Source organism: Microtus ochrogaster, linkage group LG7_11, assembly GCF_000317375.1.
Source record: "Microtus ochrogaster isolate Prairie Vole_2 linkage group LG7_11, MicOch1.0, whole genome shotgun sequence".
In the NCBI taxonomy this organism is placed as follows: domain Eukaryota; kingdom Metazoa; phylum Chordata; class Mammalia; order Rodentia; family Cricetidae; genus Microtus; species Microtus ochrogaster.
Window position 1 is genome coordinate 14,076,814 of NC_022032.1, and position 25,442 is coordinate 14,102,255.

At 38.1% G+C, this 25,442-nt stretch overlaps 1 protein-coding gene across 1 annotated transcript in view; it reads left to right on the top strand.

Moving 5' to 3' along the window:
- Tusc3 (tumor suppressor candidate 3) overlaps nucleotides 1-25,442 on the top strand; it is a 146,576-nt gene that overhangs the window by 111,597 nt on the left and 9,537 nt on the right. The window contains exons 7-8 of the mRNA XM_005362535.2: nucleotides 14,773-14,836; nucleotides 22,657-22,731. Coding sequence (XP_005362592.1) covers nucleotides 14,773-14,836; nucleotides 22,657-22,731 — 139 coding nt within the window. The remainder of the gene's footprint in view (nucleotides 1-14,772; nucleotides 14,837-22,656; nucleotides 22,732-25,442) is intronic.

Genomic DNA, 25,442 nt, shown 5'->3' on the forward strand with positions numbered 1-25,442 from the left:
AGGACCATATGGTTTCTAGCAAGAAATGCGATTGTGTGGCATAAACACAGGAGTCTTAAAGAACATGGAGCTAAGAGCTCACATGTTACGTACAAAATATACTGCTGCTTGACTATACTGTTTTTTATGAGAAGTTTTAAGCTAGACTCCTGTTTAAATTCTTATATATAAAATTGTGTATTCTATAGGAAATTACATAAATATTTATTATTCTGTAGTTAGGAATGTAAGAAATGTATAACATCTTTTGCAGGTGTTTGGGAGTGAGGGCAGTAGTTGACATCTTAGATCAGATGTAGGAGCACGTCATGAACCTGAGGATGCACTTACTGAGGAAGAAGGGCTGTGTGGCACTTCAGAGAGAAGTGGAATCTTCCCAGAGCTTTGGAACTGGGCTTATATGGTCTAAGTGGGCATGCCAAGGCAGGCAGCTGATAGGATTTGGAAAAGATTATGACACTCCAGTTTGTTTTTCCTGGAGACTGTAAGGCAAGGCTCTGGCAGTGAGCTACGTACCCAGGTGTGTGGACTGTTGTTCATGTTAAATTGATTTGTACAGATTTCCTGAAGCAACCACTATTGTTATTTCTTTAGCTTATAGTCTTATCTTTGTCAGGCAAAGATTTCCTTAAACAAACTATTCAGTCATGTTGACACAGATGTTCTCAGTTCTCAGTGATACTTCAGGAGGTTTTTGATGGATTTCAGGTTGTCAGAGTTTTTTCAGACTAACAGCACCGTTGTGAGAAGAGAAGAACTATTATTTATGGAGCAGCAGTGTTAGTGTTCTCATGACCACCTAGGGTTTACTTGCTGTACTTGCCTACTTTGGCATTCATCCTTCAGCTTTTTTAAAATATATTTAATAGATGGTAGGAATCTCTATGCTACCAAAAATCAGACTTTATTTACAAAACACATATACAATTTTCCTTGTTAAGCAGTAATGGTGATCCATCTCTGACATTGAGATGGTAGGTAACGTCCTTCCTCATGAGACAGTCAGCACAGCTATAGAAAGCTCTGTGTTGGAAAGTGTGTGTGTGTGTGTGTGTGTGTGTGTGTGTGTGTGTGTGTGTGTACGTGTGTGTGCATGTGTACACGGTCTGAAAGTGAGTGGAGAAATGTGTATAAGGGACAAGAAGACTTCTGTACCCTAGAACCAGAAACCATCCCCTGAAGTAATCATCTATTAAAGACCTTGTGGCTTCAGAACTATACTTGAAAAAGCTATCAGCAAATTCATAGGTAGCTTTTAGTAAGCCCTACTAAGGGAGTCCTGTGCTTGGTAATTAATTTAGTCAGGGAGAAATAAACCCTCTACTGCTCCTGAAACTGAACACAGTTCTTCAAAACAGGCAACCCTGAGACTTTGCCACCGTTATTTAACTAGAACCTCAACATTATGGTAAACGAGTTCCTGCATGTAGATTCTCCCAAGTGACTACTATATCTCCATATAGTTGTGGGGCACATTCATAGTAGAGAAGGAAGTGCCTTCTAAACTCTGTGAACCCAGGGTTGTAGAAGAAACACCCTGGGTACTACAACAGGTGATACTAGTACAGGTATAACTTTAAAGATTTCGTTGAGCCTAATTCAGTATAGTCTGTAGTGTTTTAGAAAGAGAAGTAAAAGAAACTACACCCTCATTTACCTTTTTCTTGACTAAATGGAAATTTCTACAAATGTCATATATTTGGGGTTATAGTGGAATTATTGATTTTGAATTTTTAGTGTTCTTAATGTATGTGTACTTTATTAGTGATGCTGAAAATAATAGTTTGGGACAACCCTGTATTCAGGCAGTGTTTCCTGTTCCTTCTATGTACCCAGCAGCAGCTTTCCAAATAACTGACTTGGAGACTTAATAAGTTATAAATGCTTAGCTGGTAGCTCAGGCTTGTTACTAGCTAACTCTTAAATTAAATTCATCCATATTTCTTATCTATGCTTTGCCACATCTCTCATGGTTTCTTACCTCCTTTTCTCTGCATCCTCTTCCTCAGCAGCTGGCTGGGGGGTATCCCCTCTGACTCTACCTTTCTTCCCATCATTTTCCTAGTTTGGTTGTCCCACCTATAATCCCTGCCTGGCTACTGGCCAATCAGCTTTTTATTAAACCAGTCCAAGTGACAAGTCTTTACAGTGTGCATAAGGATTATTCCACAATGAATGTGTGAATGTATGTCTGTGTACACTCAGTGCTCCTGACTTCATGTATGTGGATGTGGTCATGCGCATATGAGAACAAGAGGACAGCATATGGATACAAACCTCTGCCACTCCTCCTTGTTTGAGACAGGGTTTCTTCCCTTCTCATAAACCAGACCAGCTGTCCACAAACTTACTGAGAATCTTGTCTCCACCTCCCATTTCCCTGGAATCTGAATCACTTTGGCTGATGTGATAGACTCTTCTGAGAGTGCTTGAGCTTTGAACTTAGGTCTTCAGCTGTAAAGTAGTGTCTTTACCTACAGAGCTATGTATCTACAGACTCACACCTTTCCTTATATTATTCAACTTTGCTATAGGATTTGGGTTTGGAAATCTTAAATCACTTGTAATATCAGATCTCCAGGATATTAGTAGGATTAAGTGATTTCTTTAACAAAACATGTTGATCACAAAACAATTTATTCAAATCAGTTTTTTTTTTCTGTGTTATAACACCTGGTGCCTTTCACCCTTTTGTTTCTGTTTTGTTTTCAAGTCATTATTCTATCTTTTGTTACATAATTTCCTAGGTCTATCTAGAATCCCTGTGGCTTTATTTCAGTTGCATGCTGTTATTTACATTACCACTGATATTTATATCTTCATGATCCATCTCTTCTCAGACAATTAGAAAGGACCCATTTACATGCTTCCTTCCTGTGCCCTCCTGAAAACAGGGCTGGGCGTTGCAGTCACCCAGTGCAGAGGGAAGGAATGTAGAGATGTGGTTTTGCTGACTCAAGGAGGTGTGTGCCTGAATTTCCTCTTCACCTGTTAAGTTGAATAGAGCTGCATGGTGCGATTGATACTCTTTAATCACATACTTTAAAAATTATGCTTGTACATGCTGTATAGACATAGTTATTGCTATAAAAGGGTCTGCTTGATGGCTCAGAAGGGAGTGATACTCAAGACAAAGCCTGACAACCTAAATTCAATCCTCAGGACCCAAATGGTGGAAGGAGGAGCTCTGCATATTGTCCCATTACCTTAACATAGGCCATGTTACCTGTATACATGCATGTACACCCCCTCCACATGTACACACTAAGCGTAATTATTGCAATTTTAAACCATTGTTAATGAAACCATTTTATTATCTCAGTATAATGAAGCTATTTATAGGGAGAATATAGGAAATATAGTATTCTACTAAATTAATTGGGTATCAAGAAATAATACATGCAATTTTCATAAATCCCTTTCATATCAACTCAATGAAAAATTTTAGGTAGCTATTTTTGGCAATGTTAGAACTAACAGATTTCTTTAAAATAATTCTTACTAGAATGTTGCTAACATGGTCTGGTAGAAAGTTTCTCAGAAGACTGGATATAAGTGTTCTCAAGCATAGCTGTTTGCAATATGTTAGAAACTAAGCTTTGCTTCCCTCAACTGCCGTCACTGCTCCATGCCAGTGGTGCTGCATGAGGGGACATCAACAGCTAATGTGAGAGGAGCTTCTCCTGCTGCTGGGATCACCTCCTTCATACTCTTCAATCTTCTCCTGCTGCTGGGATCACCTCCTTCATACTCTTCAATCTTATTTCCTATTAGGGAAATCCGCCTAGAAACCCCACTTCCTATGTTAGGACACAATGGCACTCGTGAACCAGCTTAGATTCAGATGCCTGGTTTCTAAACTCACTGATATCATAAATGGGTGAATGCCTTAAATTGGAACATGAAGTCTACTGCAGTTCTTGTCTGGGTCTCTCACTGCACCCGGTTGTAGTGCAGACATGAGTATTTCCCCTCTTGTATCAGAGCGCCAGTGAATTTTCAGTTGATCATAAGATGACTGTTAGGCATATAGGTACAGCATATGCAAATGATATATTGGCTTATTTTCATCTTCTAGCCTAGTAGTATTGTTCTCATTTTAATAGTAAGTCAGTTATGCATGCAAAAGAAAATCTTATTTCTTAGGAAAAGTACCATGCTTTGAAGTGCTGTTCTCAAGAAATGACACAAAAAATTCTTAAATAATTTAACATCTTCTTAGAGTCTGAACTTCTGGTTCTAAATTAGCTACTAAAGAAAATGACCTTTAAGCTTTATTTTTAAAAAAATCCTCAAGATTTTCATATTTTGTGTGGATGAGTATTTGGCATACATGTATGTGTGTGCACCACGTACATGCCTGATGCCCACAGAGGTCAAAAGAGGCCTTCGAATCCCCTGAAACTGGAGTTGTAGGCAGTTGTAAGCCACCATGTAGCTGCTAGGAATCAAATGTTCCCCTCTTCGCGGACAACAAATTCTCTTTCCCACTGAGACAACTCTCCAGCCCTTCCTAATTGTTCTTGATGACTGTGTTCTCCTTCAAGCAGATAATGGAAAATAGTTTCAGCTGTCAGTACAGGCACTTCAAATTATAACATAGGGTTCCAGGAGAGGCTCCAAAACCACAGAGAAACCCTGTCTCGAAAAACCACAAAAAAAAAAAATAAATAACATAGGAAAAGTTAGACTATGTTATCTTTGTTTAAAGAGAATAGACAATTTTTATTGCTGATGTTGAAATGAAGGTTATAATATAAAATATGAATACAATAGTAAATATTGCATAACTTCCATTGTGTGGATGAAATACAGCTACACTGTACTCTTAAAAGCACAAGAATAGGACCTGTTTATGACAGTTTTAGTGTTATTGGAAACTAAAGTACTGAGACACCCTCTGTTCAACTGAACATTGTTTTCTAGTTTATGCAATTTAAATTTTGAAATGAAGGTATGTGGAAGCTTAGGCATTGATTCATGCCCACAGAACAACATAAAAACAGTTAAGATATGTCTTTTCAGGGTGTTGTCTATATACTTCAATTCTCAAATACTTAGTTTGTTGTGGTTTTAAGTATATTACATCCAAAAGCCTAATGCTGTTATTTAATAGTATACTAAAGTATGTTTAGATAGCCTAATTTTGGATGTTATTCTTATTTTTGAGATTCAGTGACTTTCCTAATACCTGTTAAAGTAATGAAATGATAGTTAAATATAAATTACAGGTATTTGGAAAATAATCATCCTGAGACATTATCAGTCAGCTTTGTAAATATATGTTGAAAATGCAGCTGTTGGTTTCAAGTTGTTGGGCTTTGGTTTCTTCAGTCCTTCAATGATCATTTCAAATATTCTTTTCATCAACTGAATTTATGTAAGAATTTCTAAGATGTGTAGATTGTCATATTTAATTCTATTTTTTTAACTTCTGAAAGTAATAGCTAAACATCAATTATACCAACCCCTCTCAATACTGGGCATGAAAGGATGATACACTCACAGTGTTAGACTGGAAAGCTATGATAAGATACCTTCTGAGGTAGCAGAACTGGAAAAGCAGCTTTCTACATTTAAGTACAGAACGTGAAGACAGAAATGCGAGAGCCCAGGCCCTTAAGTTTCTATAGAGATTTTGCAAGTGGATAATGATGTGTATTGACTTTCTAAAGCTGTCCATACACTGGGTAGTGTAATGCTTAGAGGTCAGGAAAGCAGACATCCAAATGGCAAACTTGGCTTCTCCTGGAGGTTCTGGGGGAAATTACCAGTACTTTCCCTATTTTCTGATAGCTGTCTGAAGTTCTTGGCATTCTTTGACTTGCTGGTACACCACCGCAATCTCTGCCTCCATCAGCATACCAGTTCTTTGTTTCACTGTGTCCTTTGCTGTCCCTGACTAGGATACTTGACCATCACCTACACCTGCTTCCAAATCAAATCGTATTGCAAGTTATTGCATATCGATGAATTTGGGGCAGTTATTTAACCTATTCTCCAGGCAAGGTAACAGAATAGACATTCCTAAAGACAGGACAGCCTGTCTGGAAAATAAAATGTATCCTTACGTGAACTATATAATTTCCCTTGGTGTATATCAATAAATATAATGCTGCTTACAGACATTTACCTATATTTTGAGGGAGTTTTTCATTTGAAAAATTTCAGTAGGGATTGAAGTGATTCTACTATGAAAATATAGTAAAAAGTATACTTCTCTTTTCACAGTTTACTATAGTCATGTTTTGAAATGTTTAGGGAACTGAAAGAAAAAAGAAATGAGAAGCTAATTTTATGAACTTTAAGAAAAACATGGCAGCAGCCAACAGATGATATATGAATTCCATTTAATGTTATGTGAAAATTGTTCAGCCCTTTCTAGAGAAAAAAGTAGATTTGGGGTTTCTTTGTATTGCTTAGGATTGAATATATGTTATATCATTTGTACTCACATTAGAAAGTGTGATTGAGCTGTGTACTATCTAAATGAATCACCTAATAACTTATTTGAAAAATATAATCCAGGGTTCTTAAAGAGTAGTAAAGATTTCTAATAAGTTCTAATGTCCTCACTTAAACAGATCTTACCCTTTGTTTGAGATCTGTAGGTTTATACTTTTAGCATGCTGTCTCTGTGTTAACATTTTCCCCTTAATTTCTGTGCCTGTCTTCCACTACCCATTTGGAAGCCTCCTGACACTCATCAGATCCTCTAACTCTCCAAAGCAGGACATACACTTGAAAGGTAGAGCTCTCTAGTGCGGTCCTATTTGCTGTTAGTCTCTTCCCATCTTCAGCCCTGACCTGATTTTTACATTTCTCTTATTGTCCTCTTCTTTTTCTAAAACATTCTCAGATGGATACTAACTGAATCTTAAGATTCTTTCCCCAAAGCCTCTGCCCCCTATTTCACCCTCCCTTCCTGCTCATCCTGCATCCTGTTAAGCTCTGTTGTGTTCTTTTCTGTCTTTAGTAAAATATTAGAGAAAGTAATGATTTCAGTTCATTCGTGTTTGTTCTTGAAGTTTGTTACTGCACTTAACAAACTTCTGTCCATCTTCCCATTTTTCACTTAAGATCAATTTATTTGGTTTTATTTTCTCTAGGAGCCTGTAAAGTACCATCAAGTTGATACTTGGGCATTTTCATGTTAAGTCATTTTGATTGATACTTTTCCATAATTTATAAAAAGTAATTTGTGTGCATTTGTAGACAATTCATATTATGTCATAATATTGTCACTGTTGATAGTAAGAATATATATCTTTCTGACAGAGTATGTTGGGTTGAGGATATAGTTCAATAGGAGTTTTTGTGGCATGCACAAAGTGGGGTCTATGACCAGCACTGACAGAAAATGAAATTGATCCCCAAATAATCGTTTTATGGTGTTTGTGTATGTGTGTGTGTGTTATGTAGAAGTTTAAAACAACAACATAAACCGTAAGTAGTAAAAAGTGACACTTTGTTCTTTCATTCTATCAGTTTTCTTTGCCTATTTCAGGTTTGTATGTGTGTGTGTGTGTGTGTGTGTGTGTGTGTGTGTGTGTGTGTGTGTGTTCACCTATACATACTTCCAGGAGTAGTCAATATGAGTGCTTTTAAAGGGAAAGTCGAACATTAACATTACTCTCCTGGAAGCCAGCAAAATAATTTTATTCATTAGTGTCATCAATTAATATACTTCTAGAAAAGAAATACTAGATTTTTGCCAGCTGAACCTGTATTAGTATACTTTGGATTAAAGTAACAAAGGAACACTTGCTGGTGTTTCAGCAACATAAATTCTTTTGAACAAAAGCTGGAATCTTGAGGTCTAATGTCAGTAAGTGAGTCAGTAAGTGTCAGTAAGCAAGATTCTGCTTCCCTTCACTGAGGTTATAGATGCAGCACAAATAATAAAAACCCAGAGACAGATATTAGGGTTCACCCTGAAGATCAGAAAAGCAAAACAGCCAGCCACTTGCTCTTTCCTCTGCCTCAGACCGAAATGGTGATCCTACCTCCACGAATCCTCAGAATGAGACTGAGCTAAGACCTGTCTCCTCCCGTCTTATATTCCTCCCTAATGCTGGCCAGCACTGCATGGTACATATGGGCTGACCAGTGTGACTGTTTTACTCTTTGGTCTTAGGCAAGCTTTCTATATATTAAAATACAAATGAAATATCACTACAGCCTCTCTCTCTATCTGCCTGCCATCATCTCTTTGTACAAGGATGCTTCCCCTTGTTGAATTAGGGAACGACATAACAATTTAATTATAATTAAATTCTTTAAATGCCTTTTTTCCACTTAGTCATATTTTAGGTTGTTGGAGTTAAGAATTCCAACAGGTAAATTTGCTGGGAGTACACACTTCAGTCAGTGCATTGCACAATATTCATAGTCCATTGAACTGTTTGTTACAGAATTTTACAGGTTCAGTTGGACATGCTCTGTCTTTAAAATACACTTAACTAATTACATGTTAAAATTTTATTGATGAAATTTCTGCTGATGACTCTCTACCTTCTCATGGGAGCTGCAGTAGTGTCCAGAGTAGCTCCCAGCAAATCTGCATGGCGCAGTCTGCACCCTATTGCTGACAGAAGGCAGGTGAAGGAGGACACATATACCGATTCCCGGTGTGTTTTTAAATGTGTCTCTCTTTTAGGTAATTCTTTCCAAAAATCAAGTATCACATTGTTCTGTAGCCCTTTCCTCAAGCACATAACCTATGAAGTAACTTTACATAAATGACACTAGAGCAGGATGTACAATAATTCTGTTCTGAATCTTCATTTTTGAATTCTACCAAACTGTTGATGGTATCACTATCACCCCTGACTTCATTCACTGATAAATGGAGATAGGCCAATGGCAATGGGTTTTTGATCCTACTGCACGTACTGGCTTTGGGGGACCCTAGGCAGTTTGGACGCTCACCTTACTAGACCTAGATGGAGGTGGGTGGTCCTTGGACTTCCCACAGGTCAGGGAACCCTGATTGCTCTTCGAGCTGATGAGGGAGAGGGACTTGACCAGGGGAGGGGGAGGGAAATGGGAGGCGGTAGCGGGGAGGAGGCAGAAATCCTTAATAAATAAATAAATTAAAAAAAAAATAAACAGGAAAACAACAACAAAAAAGAAAAAAACAGGGAAAATAAAGGATATTCCCCAAAAAAAAAAAAAAAAACCACAGTGAAATGGAAGTGTAAGCCAAATAGCCCTTTTTTCTCCAACTTGCTTTCTGATCATGATGTTTCATCATCATAGTAGAAATCCTAAGACAGTATTACCTGTCTGATTTATGTCATTTAGTTTCCTACTATTGATTCGGTTCAATATTCAGCCATCACTCTATATGAACTGGAAATTTCTACATTTGCAATGACAGTTTGTTCGTTGTGTTAAAGAACATAGTAGTGAAATGTTTCTTCTGAGCTTCTAACCTTTCTAAAATACATGATTACAACATTGCCCCTTTCCAGAAAGCTTCCCGCATAATGAAATACTATTTCTACTATTTCTGTCCCATCACCTACTGTTTTTAAATGTTCTACCCTTTTATAAAAACCCATAGTTTGTTTTTTGTTTTTGTTTTTGTTTTTTTAAGAAAGTATCTTAGGTCAATTTCATGCACACACAACTTGAGACTTCTTTTGAGAAATACTTGCCTTTTTAGTCATCAAGGGAAATGTTACAATTAAGGAACCCTTTGAGAGTATGCCTGAGCCAGGTTAACTGCTCTGGTCATGTAGCATGTAAAAATAATAAAAAAATGTCTCTAATCTTTTAGGTAACAATAGATTTGAGACTATTCTTGACAGTTGACAGTTACAAATGATTGAAATTTATCATGGTTTTCATGAACTTTGATTTTATATTTTATCTCTCTTTCAGTTTGCACCAATTATTTAATGAAATGCACAGAAGGTAAAGCACAGGGTATGAACAACCTCTAGGGAAATCAAATACTGAAGGTAGATAATACCTATTTGTACCTCTTCTTTTAAACAAACCCAGAAGGACTTGACCTAGCCATTTTATTATCTATAGCTCATCTGCTCTGCAGTGTAGCTGCCTACTAAAAATTAATCCTGCCTAGAGAAGTTGATGTAACATGAGGGATACAAAGACGGCTCCAAGGACAGAACTGGAAATATGAAGCTATACAAGATAAAGGAACCTTTTATTAAAATTCCAGTGAGGGATTTCCACTTATTTTGCATAGTGATCTTCTTGACCCAGAATGTCTCCTCGACCCTGCCTGCTTGCATACCTTCCTATCTTTCTTCCTTTCTTCTTTCACATTTGCTTCATGTTTACATGCTTTTCATAAAGGCTCAGTTGTTCTGCCTTAGGCAGGATTATAGTTAGACACAGTGGGACACTCTTAGGCTACCGTTAGAGTCTTTAATAGGACTAAAATTAAGAACAATCATTTATCTGTCCAGTCTTTACAAAAACCAAAGTATTCATTGTTGACCTCTAGTATTCTGAGAATCTGAAAAAGAAATATTATTAATTTATATATTCTGAATAACTTAGCATACCAAATAATTTGAAGACCAAAGCAGCTTGTTATTGTACATCTCTCCTGGATGATTGTTAGGAGTGGTGTCCTGGAATGGAACCAGCAGATGCTGGGCTCTAAATTTCACCCTTCACATGGGTTTATGTCTTGACATATGAACAACACTTAATTGACAAGATTTAGAGTCATGTTTGCAGGATAGAAGTGAGAAGGTCGTAAAGAGAGGACCTTTATCTTCCAGGTTTGGTGGCTCTGTGAGCAGAGAGGAGACCACCCCCTACAACTGACAGCTTACCAAGCAACTGGCAGTTTACCAAGGAGTTCTTGTGAGCATAGAGTGGGGAGGTGGCTATCTTGAAACCAAGGCAAGATAATTGCTCCTTACATACTAGTTCTCCAATCCATGTGGCTTCCCCAGTTCATAGTGGTTGGTTGGTTCGTTGGTTTGGGCAGTCAAAGCAAAGTGAAGCACATTATGAACTTAATTCTATTACATAAAGAAAAACATCTTTCATTTCACATAGGCTGTGGGGTCAGTCAGCAGTGCTGTGGCCCTCCTGGTAGAAAATCTCAAAGAACCAAAGTGAATTTCAAAGATTTTAAATATCAGAAGACAACCTATTTTTCCACATCAATCTGACTAGAACTGACATCTTTGAAGTGTTGTCAGAAAAAATACAGAAGTCTATTGGGTATTGGCTCTCTCTCTCTCTCTCTCTCTCTCTCTCTCTCTCTCTCTCTCTCTCTGAACTGCGGTTGTACATACAAATTGGCGTTAAGTACACAAGTCTCTGGTGTTGTGACTGGAAATAGTGCATTCTGTGGTAAGATTTGCTGCACACATTTTGGAATGCATCAAAGCTGAGCAAGGTAATGATAGGATCTGGTGTGCTTTAAACAGGATTAATCTGACTGACAAACAGACTGATAGGGCAGAGGCACAAAAATGAAGAAGTCTTTGCAGCAAGCTCAGCAAAAGGTGACGATGGCCTGATTGACAGGAAGTCTTCGGCTTTCTCCTTAGGCACCTTTGCCAGGTCTGTAGGTGCTGACGAATTCTGAATTGGGAAGGACTTTAAAAGTAGAACCCAGATTTTCTGAATGGTTGGATATATCGGGGGACGCAAGGATGTCTTCAAAGTTTTAGCCTTAACAATTAGATAAATCAAGTTGCTGTTCCCTGAAATGAGAGAAACAGCAAATTCTGGAGTAGAAAAGAAGGTGTATCAAAAGTTTCTATTTAGCCCTTTTTTAAGTTTCAGATCTCTAGGTGGGATCTGTTAATGACAATTGGTGGAAGTGGAATAGATGTCTTGTGAGCCTAAAAGCAAATGTGAGAGCCGTGCGTACAGATTCAATCACTGAAGTACTATGTTTGGGGGAGAGTGCCTTGGGAATACAGAAGAGGCCCGGACCTGTGGTTTTCGGAGATACCAGGGAGTTTGGAAATAGCTGAGTATTGGGAGGCAGGGACTGCCATGAGCTTCAAGAGAGAGGCTCCAGTGAAGTGGATTCAAGAGTGACAACCTAGAAATGAGGGGAGATGGTCACTAAAGAGGATAGGACGATCCAATGGGGTGGTCCCAGGAGGGCTATGTGAAATGGTCGTTTCTCCTCAGTGACCCCAACAGAAGCTTTATTAGAGAAGATTCTCTTCCTCAGAACAAGCAGAAGAAAAGCCTGAATTTCTCCTGATTGTATTTTAGAATACACATGGTGCCTTGAAACTGTTCTGTAGGTTTGGGCTTACTATCGTAAATCGATATAGTCAGTTATTTTAGGCAGTTATAGAAATACTGGTTTTAATTCCTTTAAGTTTCAACAATTGCTTATCTGATTGCCAAGTAAGGATTAATTAAAAAAATCTTTATTGATATTACTGAGATAATTACTAGTTATACAATGTTGAACAAAGAATTAAATTTCTAGGTTCTATTTTATCATAGGGAGATGACAGGTAATAACTATTTTATTTGGTTGTTAAAAGATTAAAGTAGGGCTGGGCGGTGGTGGTGCACACCTTTAATCCCAGCACTAGGGAGGCAGAGGTAGGCGGATCTCTGTGAGTTCGAGGCCAGCCTGGTCTACAAAGGGAGTTCCAGGCCAGGCTCCAAAGCTACAGAGAAACCCTGTCTCGAAAAAAAAAAAAGATTAAAGTAGGAAATTATATAATCTTCTCATACATTCAGCAAATGACAATGTACTATAGTAGAATAAAAGCCCAAATTTTGAATCACAGAGACCAAAGTTCAATTCCCAAAGCTTCTGAAAATCTGGAGATTTTTTCACATCTCATCTATAAAATGACTTTAATAAACCACCATATATTATAGGGCTGTTAAGATTCCTGCATGCTTCAGGTAGAACTTTTAAGTGCCTTGGACAGAATGAGTAGTCCATCAATTATAGCTATTACTATACTATTATGGGTATAATTGTTATCTTTATGATTAAATTAATAAAAGAATAAAATCTTACTCTTTGTGGGTTCTTTGACTCTTTACCTAGAATTGATGTCAACTATAATTTATAGTATTTTATTTGCTTGGCTTTTTCTAAAAAATAATTTTACCATGAGTTAGTCATAATGCATGTATTTTGTCATGTATCAGAGAGGATGAATCCTATTTGATTAGCTGTTAGATTATCTTTGTTAAAGTCATAGTAGTTTTCATGGAAGAATATTAAATAAAGTGGGGAGAGAATATGAATAGCAGGGTTTAGACATCATCCCATGAGAGCATTTAGAAGACTCATATCTGGACTTTAGTGTGGCTGTGCTTACAAACCCATCTGTCCATGAGGCGGCTCTGCTGTGACTTGCTTAGAATGTGAGGTAGAAATGAAGGATTTAGATAGGAAATACTGCTCTTTTCTCAAGGGAAACAAGAGGGTGTGTGTCTGAGGGGGAGGGAAATGGGGCACCTAGGAGGACTGGAGGTAGGGGAAACTGAAGTTGGGGTGCAATGTATGAAAGAAGAATTAGAATAGGATGATGGCTCAGCAATAAGAGCTTTTGCAGAGCATGCCTGTGGATCTAAGTCTGCATCCTGGACTCTAAGGTGGAAAGAAAGCCCTGGCTTCATAGAGTTGTTCTCTGACTTGCACAAGCATTCCCTGACATGTGTACACACGCATACACACACACACACACACACACACACACTGTGCATGTGCACACATACACATACATAAATAATAATTTTTAAAAAGAACTGGAAATTTTCTAATAAAGTACCAAAAGCAATAGTGATGACAAAAATTTAGACTTCAAAAAGACCTTAGGAGGTACGTAGTAGAGTTCTATATTTTATTGATGAGAAAATACTGACTTTATTTTTTAACTTATCCAAGGATACCACCAGGAAGGAATAATCTGGTCCTAGTTAAGTGCGCTTATCATTAAAACACAGACAATTTTGTTTATTGTCATAAGACAAAATTGAACAAAAGAAATTGCGGGACCTTTTGAAACTCAAATAATACAGTTATGTACTATATGTAATAGAAAAAAATTAGGACTCTTATTTGTATTACAAGGTGCTGTGTTTTTGTTTTTTAACATGAGAAACGTATACAAGGACTGTTATTTAAAGCAATTACCCAGAAAAGGAAACTAACTGTTTGGTAGCACTACTCATATGGGGTGAAGAGAACAGAGCAGGGCATTTGGAATGGCTTGTAAGAACAGTGCAACAGCATGTGCATGAGATGGTCAGAATAAAATCTATTGTGTTGTTTGCTAACTAAAAACGTTAAAAGTAATAAAACATCTTCAAAAACTACCGACCTTCATAAGGGGTCATAGAGAGTGCTTCAGGGTAAGTGGCCTGTGTGCCTTTCCAAGGCTCACTCCTCATTCCAGATGTTGGGGATGTGGCCAAGAGTGGCTGGACATTGCCGGCCAATATTTAAGCAATAAGAAGTTGAAAACTTGCTTGCTTGATCTTTACCTTACTCTGCCCGGTGTTTTTACAAGGACTCCCGTAGCCATTGCTTATGTGCTTGTGTATGTGGTGACGGTTTAAGGAGTAAAGTTCATACATGTGGGATGACTCACTACCAAGTTGTGTTCTACAGTTGTAGCAATGTCATCAAAACTTCAATCTATTCACATTTAGCTCAGACTTATTCATAAGAATTATAAGTAGAAACTTGGTAGATGACTGTATGGCTTACACGGCTGACAGAACTGTGAATCCCTTTTTTCTCCCCATTTGTGACTCTTTGCTTATTTTCTTCATTTACAGAGCTACATTCATGGGAGCAGCCAGGCTCAGTTTGTGGCAGAGTCACACATCATCCTGGTACTGAGTATCCTTTGAAGTATGAGGTTTTGAAGCAGGTAAAGAAGAGATGCATGCTAACAGATTGCTGTTTTATGGCAGTAAATACCTAGACTTTTAAAATACATTAACTTTACAACTAAGTTTTCTAATTCTCATGCAGTTTCTTCCTGTTGCACTATATTTTCTGTTATGCTGAATCATTTACAGATTATAAATATAATTATATAATTATAATCATTTACAGATTATAAATATGATTATATAATTATATTAATTTATTATTAATTTACTGGCTATTAAGTTTCAAAGCATTGATTATCTCTGCGTAGGTGTTGTATATGTCTTTGTGTGTCTCTGTATTTATGTCATCTGTGTGTGTGTTTAAATAATTTTCCTCTAATGGGAGCTTAATAGAAGAATGAACTGTGTATCTGGTATATACAGTAGGACAGAAATATATTACTGTCTTCTGTGTGGACTAGATATAGCACACATAAAGCATAGGATTAAAAAACCCACTAGTTTAATCTCCATTTTTTTTTCCACTTGGAATTTGACCAGTCACAAACTGAACACTGAGATACATTTTATTGGTCTAAATGACAAAAGTGTAGATGACTTGGAAAATACAGCCCCTGGTATCATTACAGTAATAAAGCCTATACTGGAAAATGATGAAATAGTTCCAGTCTTCCATAGTGAGATGGAACTCTTCCAGTTGTTCACTTTCAGGGTAGTTCAAAAAAAGATACTCTTCATCGACCTGAGCTTTGAGATGAGATTTAAAGAGTTTTTAAATGTTTAGCTTATTATTCTGGGGCACTGAAACCGTGTGCTTCTGAAATTCACCAAGCCATGGTGACCATCTTCTGCATCTGTTTGTGTCACGGTTTCCCATCTGCTGATGACACAGTTGGATCCATATATTGAATTACATGTAAATTTAGCCTATTGCTTTCATTGGCTTAGTAATCTATAATTTTATAGGCAAAAAGTTGCTGTTTACCATAGTGGCTTTAGGTGGAAAAGTGAAATAGTTGTGAATGTGTTGATGTGACCAACTCCTCATTAAAAGCTAAGAGTTTATATTTTAATTATTTATATATGTTCATGAAGTACAAGATATACAGCTTGGAGCAAATGAAAGGAAATCCTAGGTATTTGTTACTGGTAAGTTGTTTATTTACAGATTGGACTTTTTCTACTTCTTCTCCCCTCCCACCCCATGGTCCAGCATGTTTACAGCATGCTTTCATATAAGCAAGTCTGTTGACTGCGAGGAATAGCTAGCAGTGAGAAGCTAGTGGGAAATCTTCCTTCTCAGTACCTAGGAGTTCTCCGGGGTTTCATTTCCTGGTTCATTGGTATCAAACTGAGATTTAAGACAGAAAGACATTTCGTAAATAGTATGAAGTCTTCTATATATATTTTTTCAATAGTACATAAATCAATTAAAAAGTCCCCATTCCCTTTATTCTTGTGGCAATTCTTTCTTTCTTAATCCTGTGTATTCCTACTTCAGAGAAAACTTTAAAGGGAGGGCTACTATTTTAAATTTAGCTTATACTTGTTAATAGTAAAGTTTAAGAGCCATTTTGAAATTTTTCTTATGTTAATTTCTACCAATAATAGTCTACTGATTTTGTCTTACAGTATTTTACAATAATTTTATGAGTTTCTTTTTAATATAAAACACATCATTAAGAAAGGTTTCTTTATAGAAAGTTTGGTTAAATGCCCAAGAGAAAGTAGAATGAATCTACTGGTCACACGTTAAGGATTTATATGTCCCGTCACTGCACAGTTCTTCATCTCACTAGCGCATTGTTAACACAGGAGTAAGGAGAGGGGGAGCAGTGCTCTGTCGTGTTTTGGGGGAAATTATATGAGAAGTAATAAATGGCATGGGGACACTTTATAGGGTGTGTGTCTGAAACACCCAGAATAACTGACATATGCTTTATATAGCTCCCAGAAAAATTCTTTCAGTGTTGCTCAGTTCCATCTTCATGGAGTGATAGAACTAACAGTGCTCACTGTCTGCCAGCTTCAGTGTCTCCCACTACAATGCAGTGGGACGTGTGCTGCAGTCAGTCCATGTGATACAGCAGCAAGAGCAAGCAACGCCCAGCCTGGAGAAGCTGAACCAATTTCCGTTGTGTTTTGGGGTATTAAAAGAATTTCTACAGACAGCAGGTGGGGGCGTGAAAGTTCTCACTGTGTGTGTGTGTGTGTGTGTGTGTGTGTGTGTGTGTGTGTGTGTGTGTGTGTGTGTCCTTTTAGTGTTTCTTCGTATCAGATAACACAGTTCGCAGCTTCCTCCTGAGGACAACGAATTCTCCCACTCTACAGTGTCCTCAGTTAACTGATGTTCTTTGTCTAGGGCTGGGGACTGTGAGATCTCCTCCTTCCATGTTAGTGTGTCTGTTGGTATACTTCTTCAAGCCATTTTTGGCTGTCATGTTGTTGAGGCGTCATGGGTGTAGCTTCCCTGTCATTTCTAGGAGACACAATCTCAGCAGCCGTCCTGGTGCTCCAGCTTTTAACAGTGTTTCCACCATTTCTTCTATGATACTCTTTGAGCCTTGGTGCAGTAGTTCTGTGGTAGATGTGTCTACTGGGGCTGATCACCCCCCCTCAGCTGCTCTCTGCATTTGACCAGCTGCGATTGGGTGGGAAATCCTGGAAAGAAGCTATGATCTGTGGACTGGAACTTCGGTGTTCTGGAGAGATTGGAATACTGCATGCCCAGAGCTAATTACCTGATCTTAGACTAGTTCTAATCCTCTGGCTTACTGTGTCAGTCTGATGTACCCAGTGTTTGCTTTTAAGTTATCTTGGTATGACTGTCTTTGTTGTATAAAACCATGAAACTTCTTCCACATTGGAACAGCGAATTTAGGATAACCTAAATCTGTGTTCCTAGACCATGGTCACCCAAAATGTTTCCATAATAAACTGTCTTTAATTCCCTTTAAGATGAGAGCTGTGGTTTTGTGTAGGAATTGTTTTCTATAATTGTCTCCACCTGCAGATAGAGAAGTTTGTCTGATAAAAGGGTGAGAGCTACCGTATTCTTTATGAACTGTTCTGGTAGAGAGGACATCATAGCTTGGTGTCCTGTACCTGCTGTTCTTAAATCCATATGTCTTCATTATAACCAGAAACTTTTAGTCTGGCTGCTGTGTTCTATTAAAAGCCCAGATTAGCCTTCACAAGAAACTCAAGAAGGCAGTTGTGCCTCTTTGCTGCCCTGACTGCTGACACTATAGTTTACCTTTGGGTTTTACAAAGCCTGAAATAGTCATCCCTCCAGGTTAACCTCTCTTTGGGGTTGAATGCACAAGGATTTACTAAGGCATACACTTGAAATTCAATTAAAAAGAGTGGTCCTAAATTCCTATTGTATAAAATTGATTGGGTTTCACACCAAAATCTACCTTGCCTGTTAGTCCTTTAATACAGCTGCATTGGAACGCAGACACACTTTTATGACCATTTTTTGTATTACAACAGATAGATGAGTGGTAGCAACAGAGATTATGCAGGATGCATAGCCAATATTATTTACATCTTTATATCTTATACCATACAGAAAACCTGTAGTCAGTCAAGAAAACAAAGATCTACAGTTCTGCTACCCCAAGAATAGATATAATTAGCTTTTTAAAAAATTCTTTCTCTTCCTCATCATTTCTCTGAATCTCTATGGAAAGACGTGAAATTATGTGTTCATCAATATTTTATTTTCATTTAGCATGACAAAATTGTCTTGCTTTAGTAGTAATAACGTCTGTCACTTTATTATATGACTACTTAGTCTTCCACATGTAAATGTATTGTATATTGTAGCTGACTCTATGTTTTTAGTATCCCAACATTACAAGTTATCCCTAAATATTTTTATTTTGTTAACCTAAAGGCAAATTGAAACAAATTCAATGTGAGGAGAGAAAAAGACTTTATTCAAAGTCAGAGGAGGATGTCAGCCAGGAAACATGTGTTGTGATGCCCAGAGAAATGCTTTGAATGGTGCCCAGAAACATGTGTTTTGTTAAGAAGTAAGGTGGAGTCAGTTATGGATTGGGAGGGATCATAAGGTCCTCCCCTCCTGGTGAACTGTTTGCTACTGATGGATTTTTGGAGAGAGACTGTTATTTTCTTCATTTGTGTCCCCACTGGGTTCCAAACCTGTGGTCACATAAATGATCCAGTGGGTTATAAAACAAACCAGAAAGATGTGCATATAGGAGCTATGTAAGGAATAAGAGAGAGTGGGGTGAGAGTAAACAATGTGTGGAGTTGTCGAAGAACAAACTAATCAATAGAATTTGGTCGGGTAATAAGAACAGAGAAGCCTGGTGAGACCGAGGGAAGGGGTCACAAGCAACATTCACAGCATTGCAGGTGGTAGGAATAATAATATGTTCATCGATCTCAAGGCAGGGGCTAATCTGACTTGACGTCACTGCACAGGACCAGAATAGGGTAAACGAGGGAAGAGAATGATTTAGTAGCAGTGGGCTGAGGTCTCAGTCATATGTGACCTTGTGCTCATTGAGAGCCCCTGTGACTCTCCTCAAAATGAGATGGACAAGACCTACAATGGTGTGTCTTAGCTTTTAAAGTTCTGATAAGAAAAGATCAGGGACTATTGGAAGACCTAGAGATAGAAACTCATTTCATGAGCAAGAAAACAAGCACAACATTAATTTGTTCACATTAAAACTAGAAACTTCTGCATGATGAAATAAATGCTAGACATAAATTAGAAGAATCGGTTATAATACATTATTCAACTAGCATTCAGAAAAACAGTGGAGACATACCTAATTGGAATTTTACAGACACTTTAAATGGGCAGAAGAAAAACGACAGAAACAATCAGCATAGCCCAGAGGCCCAGACTCAAGTGTCATAATGCTTCTTCCTTAGCAGCTTGCTGAGATTAGCAGTGCAGCAGTCCTCCATGCAAGGTAAGGACAGTGCAGGCTCAACCTTACTCCGGAACAGGATCATTATAACTAACAAGTTGGAAGGTACACATACCTAGCCTCAAATGCACTGCAGCTGGGTGCAGGAGGTCTGTGCACACATGCAAAGAGGCCTGTATGGAGATAATTCTTTGCAGCAGGATTTGTAAGAGCAAGTATGGTGGTGGAACAGCCCCAGTGCCTTAAGTAAGAGAAAGCAATAAAATATTTTATACTGTTACAAAATAATCTTAGAACCTTCTATCAGGATATTTTAAATTTGCAAGAAATTCGAAAGCATTTCAGATGAGATGTGCAGTTCAGTGTTCAACAGTGGAAAGCTCAGTAAAAATAAAATGAAAACTCATCAAATTAACATACTGTGTTTTTTTTTCTCTCACTGAAGAATGAACCAAAGGCTTGTGCATAGTAGGCAAGTGCTGGTGCTCTCTTCCTTTGAGACACAGTCTTTCTGATCAGCTAGGCCTGCACGGCCTTGCACCACTGCCCAGCTAGGTCTGCACAGCCTTGCACCACTGCCCAGCTAGTTCTGCACGGCCTTGCACCACTGCTCAGCTAGGTCTGCACGGCCTTGCACCACTGAGATACACTCTACACCATGATTACCAGTCTGTGTCTGTGTGCATGTTCATAAACACAGTAGACATTTGTGTGGTCTATATATCATTTGACCCTGGAACTATTTTTACATATAGCTTTATGTTCATTAAAATTGCCATGGTTTTAGTTCTGAAGATTTAGTTTGTACCACCTTATCCACAATTTTATTGATAGATTTGAGATAGCTATTTATCAGATATAATTGTGAAATGAATATTGGCTTTGGTTTTAGTACCTATAGAATACTACAAATTTTAACTACATTTTTAATATTCGCAAAATTTTATTTTGGTTAAAATTCTTCAGAATTCTGTATGAACTATCACTTATCAAATGTGTATATATGAATGTTTAGGTTATAATTTATATATGAGTATAAGTATTATGAAAAAATTAAAATTGAAGTAAAACTCCCTTAAAGATCAACATCAGTCATACTCATTTGTCACAAGAGTATTTTTAATGTAATTACAACAAAAGGTAGAGCTGAGTACTAGTAGTTTCGTCTCTGAACAAAAATGACACGTTTTAATTCATTTTTCCATTATGTGTTATTAGCACTCTGTGATAGCAGACTGTGAGGAATTCATACAGGCAGATTGTCCAAAACATTTTAGAAATAATGAATTGTTGCAGTCTGTGTATTTACTCTCACGTTAACTCCCAGGACAGTTGTCATAAGAACATCAGAGCCATGTGACCAACAGCCAGGACTCCACTGACCTTCAAGCTCCCGTGGACTCACTCCTCTGTGCTAAGGCTCCCTTGAAAGCTTAGTGGGAGCATGCACTGTCTGACTGTGTAGGATGGACAGACAGCACCACACAGGACTGGGTATGCAACTCTGGTCATGTTCAGCCTCTAACAAAGATTTGCTTCCTAGTTTATTTTTCCAGAAAAGGTTTCAGTGCTATAGTAATTAGAATAGTTTGAAAATCATTTACATGGAGAGTTCAGTGAAAAACATAAAAAATAACTTGAAGAGTTGAATATTACATCCAGACACTGGGTAATGAGGTCTGGCACAAACTCAGACACAAATAGTATAACTGGCTATTTCCTCTACATCACAAGAGAAAGGAAGACAAGGAAGTCATAGTCAAGGAGATGGATGACATCCTGAACCAGAATTCTTTTTATTTTTCTCTAACTTTTTACAATTCGTTAGTCGTTTGAACAGGTATATACTATGTTTCCAGCACTGATAAGTTCTATAATCTTAGCAGTAGATAATATCAAAAGTGTTTTGATAGTCTGACAAGATTATTTTGTGAAGGTGATTGATCCCATCACTTTAGCTCCTGGCTTCTGTGAGCATGTCTGAGTAAATCGTCAGTTATAAGCACACAGTAGGTAGGTGAGGAGTCTCCTCTTTCTTGTAGCTGTGATGAAATAACCGATGAAAGCAACTTAAGGGGGGATGATTTTAACTCACTTTTGGAGGGATAGAGCCCCTTATGGCGAGGAGGGCATGGCCGCACTGCACCTGCAGTCCAGAAGTGGGGCAGGGAATTCTGCTGTTCGGCTAGCTTCCTTCCTCGTTTCTTTTTATTCTGTTTGGGATCGTGGCTCATAGGATGGTGTTGCTCACAGTCAGAGTAGGTCTTCTGTTGCCCAAAAGACCTCAGAAAACACCCTCACAAGTGTGTGTGGGCTATGGCTATTTGGTGATTCTAAACCTAGTCAAGTTGACAGTGAGTATGAGTATCAACAGCACAGTTGTTTTCCATTCTTAAAATGTCAGGTGATTGACTCAAGGTCTTTTTCAGGTGGTCAAATTGTATCATAATATTCTGGCTTGATTGTATAAGTCTTGTCCTTGGTACCTGAGCTAGGTATTTCTCTAAACAGTTAAAGAATCTATAAGTAATACTTTTAAAATTCTAGAACTATATACATGTGCAGAGGCATGCTATGACAATGAGAAGAATCGAACAGAATTCCTGATGAATACATTCTTCTAGACTTGCCAGCAGTGTATTTCACTGTACTAAAAGTAGCACGTATTTTTATGTAAGATATGAAATTTTATAACTGGTTTTAAAAACTGTAATTCATATGTGTTAAAGAAAGTCTCATAAAAGTCAAAGCAAACTCCAAGATTGGTAAGTTTAATATGCAAAGAATTGATTGGCATTCACCTGTTCACATTTGTCCTTTAACCATTCCGGAACATTATATTCAGATCCAGGAAAAAAGAATAGCAGATTTTATTTGCACCTGTCTATGGTTTCCTTGACAACTACTGTAGATGCTGCTATCACCATGGGGATGGTTCTTCTAAATGAAGCAGCAACTTCCAAAGGGGATGTCGGAAAAAGACGGAGTAAGTTTATGTTGCTGTATTTGTTGTTTTGTTTTAGTCTTTAATTCAAAGGGGGAACAGAACAGCTTTTTGTAAACATAGACCTCCCTAGGAAGAGTTCTATGTTGAAGGAGGTTAAGATTTTGTTTTACTTTTTTCCCCCTTTATTTGATGTATGTGAGAATGAACTTGAAAACATTTCAGGATGGCATTTCACAGGATTTCTGTGAGTTGTATGCACAGGGGAGGGAGGGAGGGAGCAACACTCTGTCAGCACTGTCTGGCCCATTTCTGCTACAGCCGGTCTCAGTTGGAACATCCTCACGGCACAGATGGTCAGTCTGAAGAGATTTTATTGGCAGTAATGTATTTTTATGTCATGAGCCTCAGGTATCTCACTGAAGCTGGTGCAGAAGCGGGGAGCTGCTGCTGAGGCTTCCTTTGTGCACAGATACTTGATTACTTTCCAATCCCTCCATGTCTTTTACTGACATTTATGAGACCACAGGGATCTCTGTTGCAGGAAAGGCAAGAATTGCCGGTTCCTGGGTCTTTACTTATCTCCTATTCCTCTCCACCCCCAGATTTACAACCCTGTTAGAGGCCAGCATTTAGGTTTAAGGGGGTTAACTTTTATCCTTTGATGGGACTGTTCCATATCAAAGGATTGTAGGTAGAATTTGCCTCTTGAATTGATGGGTGATGTTGTAAACACAGCAGAGTATGTAGGAGTACCTGCTGCCCTGAAAGGCCGTGAGGAAAGAGTGAGGCTTGGGCGACAGTTTCATGCCACCGAGTTTTCCAGAGTATGTAAAAGAGCTGCGGTGACTTCTAGAAATTTAAAAACCTGAAGTATTGAAATATTTGGAGGTAGTGTAGAGAGTTGAGCCTGGCCTCAATGTTCTCTGATGCTATCGACACTAATAGAAAAAACCTCAGAACTGAGCACATTGCGTGAGCATGGTGACATCAATAAAGTGGCACATCCTTACAAACAAATGTTCTTGGCACTGACAAGGCATTTTTATGAACCCATATGCTTAATGTAGAGTATATTAGTGTTATTTCCTCTAATGTAAATTATAGTGAGAGATATGGAATGAATTATTTAATCTCACAACTATGATACAGAATCTATGAAAGCTTTGCCCTGAACTGCCATCTTATAGATGTTCCTGTTGTAACATCTGTTCCCCCTAATTAATCCTCCAGATTAATTTTGTGTGTGAATGGGAAGGGATAGGATACATGTGAAAAGGAACCAGAGATGGTTTTGACCTGCACAACTGCTGTGGTTATCATTCTTCCCTGTGCAAGAGTGTGGGCCTCATTGAGGTCTTCCTCCCCTGCTGTTAGCTCACGGGCTTCTCCAATCCCATCCTCAGATACTGGGCTAGCAGTATTTTGCTCTCACTGCATAGAGTGACGTTAGCCCATCAGCTTTGCTTGATCACAGATTTGAAGCATCCTTCTCCATTGCGCTGTTCCTCTTCTAAATGGTCCCATAAGAAAGTATGAAAGAAAAAGTATGTGGTAGAATACTGTATTTGAGGAGGTATGAAATAAAACTAAGCCAGTGAGAGAGTTGTAAGAAATTTACGTAGTATATATCCTGGGTCTGCTAGGACTCATATTTGTGGATTATACATTTTTTTGAAAGGCGTTTTCCTATGAAGGATGATGTTTTATAGTTTCAGCTGTAGACAGCGGTTGACATGCCTGACAAAACCACTCAGACAACAGCCCATCAGTGACTGTGTGTCCACAGGCAGTGCATTCACTGCCGTGATTTCAAGCTTGCTGTCGGGCCTTTCCTCCACGCTCCTTCCCCACCTTAGAAACAGAGATCTGTTTGACCGCAGCGTTCTTCTGACTTAATGTTTTAATCTAATTATGCCACTCTCTTGATATTCCCTCAGACTAACAAATCTATATTAATTATCTTACAAATGTTTTATTCATAACTGATATTTAAGTAACACCAATGCCTAATTTTATGGACATATGTAAATATGATTTATTTATTCTAAGTGTGTCTACATTTAAATGACTAATATATTTTAAACTTTAGAAGCAGGTTTTAATTTTACTAATAGCAGTGAATCTTGCTTAAATACCGTATGTGTAAGAAAAGAGGAGCTAAACTGTTTTATTAGTCATCTATTCCCAATCATAAGAGAAGAAAATGAAAACTAAGAAAGCAATGTCCCTGCTCTCCAGTTTCATTACTTACTGCAGCAGTGTTGAAAGCCTGCACCGCAGCTCAGGCCACAGGTAGCCTCAGCCCTCCTATAACAACAGTCTGACACCGTGACCTGCTCTGAAGTGGTCTCCTCCTCGCTGGCTTTCACTAACAAGTTCCCTATGCACAGGATTTTGTTCATAGCTTTGTGTTTGCTGAGATGCTGTGTTTCTAAGTAACATGGGCTCTACTTAGGCAATCATGAAACCAATAGCTGGAATTACATTTTTGTGTGAATCACATCTGAGAAGAGGATTTTCTGAGCATCTGCCATCATCTGCTCCTGCTGCTGTAGCCAGACTTCATTATCTGGGGACTGACAATCGTGTTTGCGACTTGTCACATTTGGTTCTGTTTTGATCCCTCTGGGACCTTATAAGAGAAGAAAATCACCACTAGTCTTAAGTCAGCGTTGTTGTCTTCATACCCCCAAATAGTACATTCTCATTGAGAAGATTGTGGAAAGTAATGAATATACTGTATAGTGAAT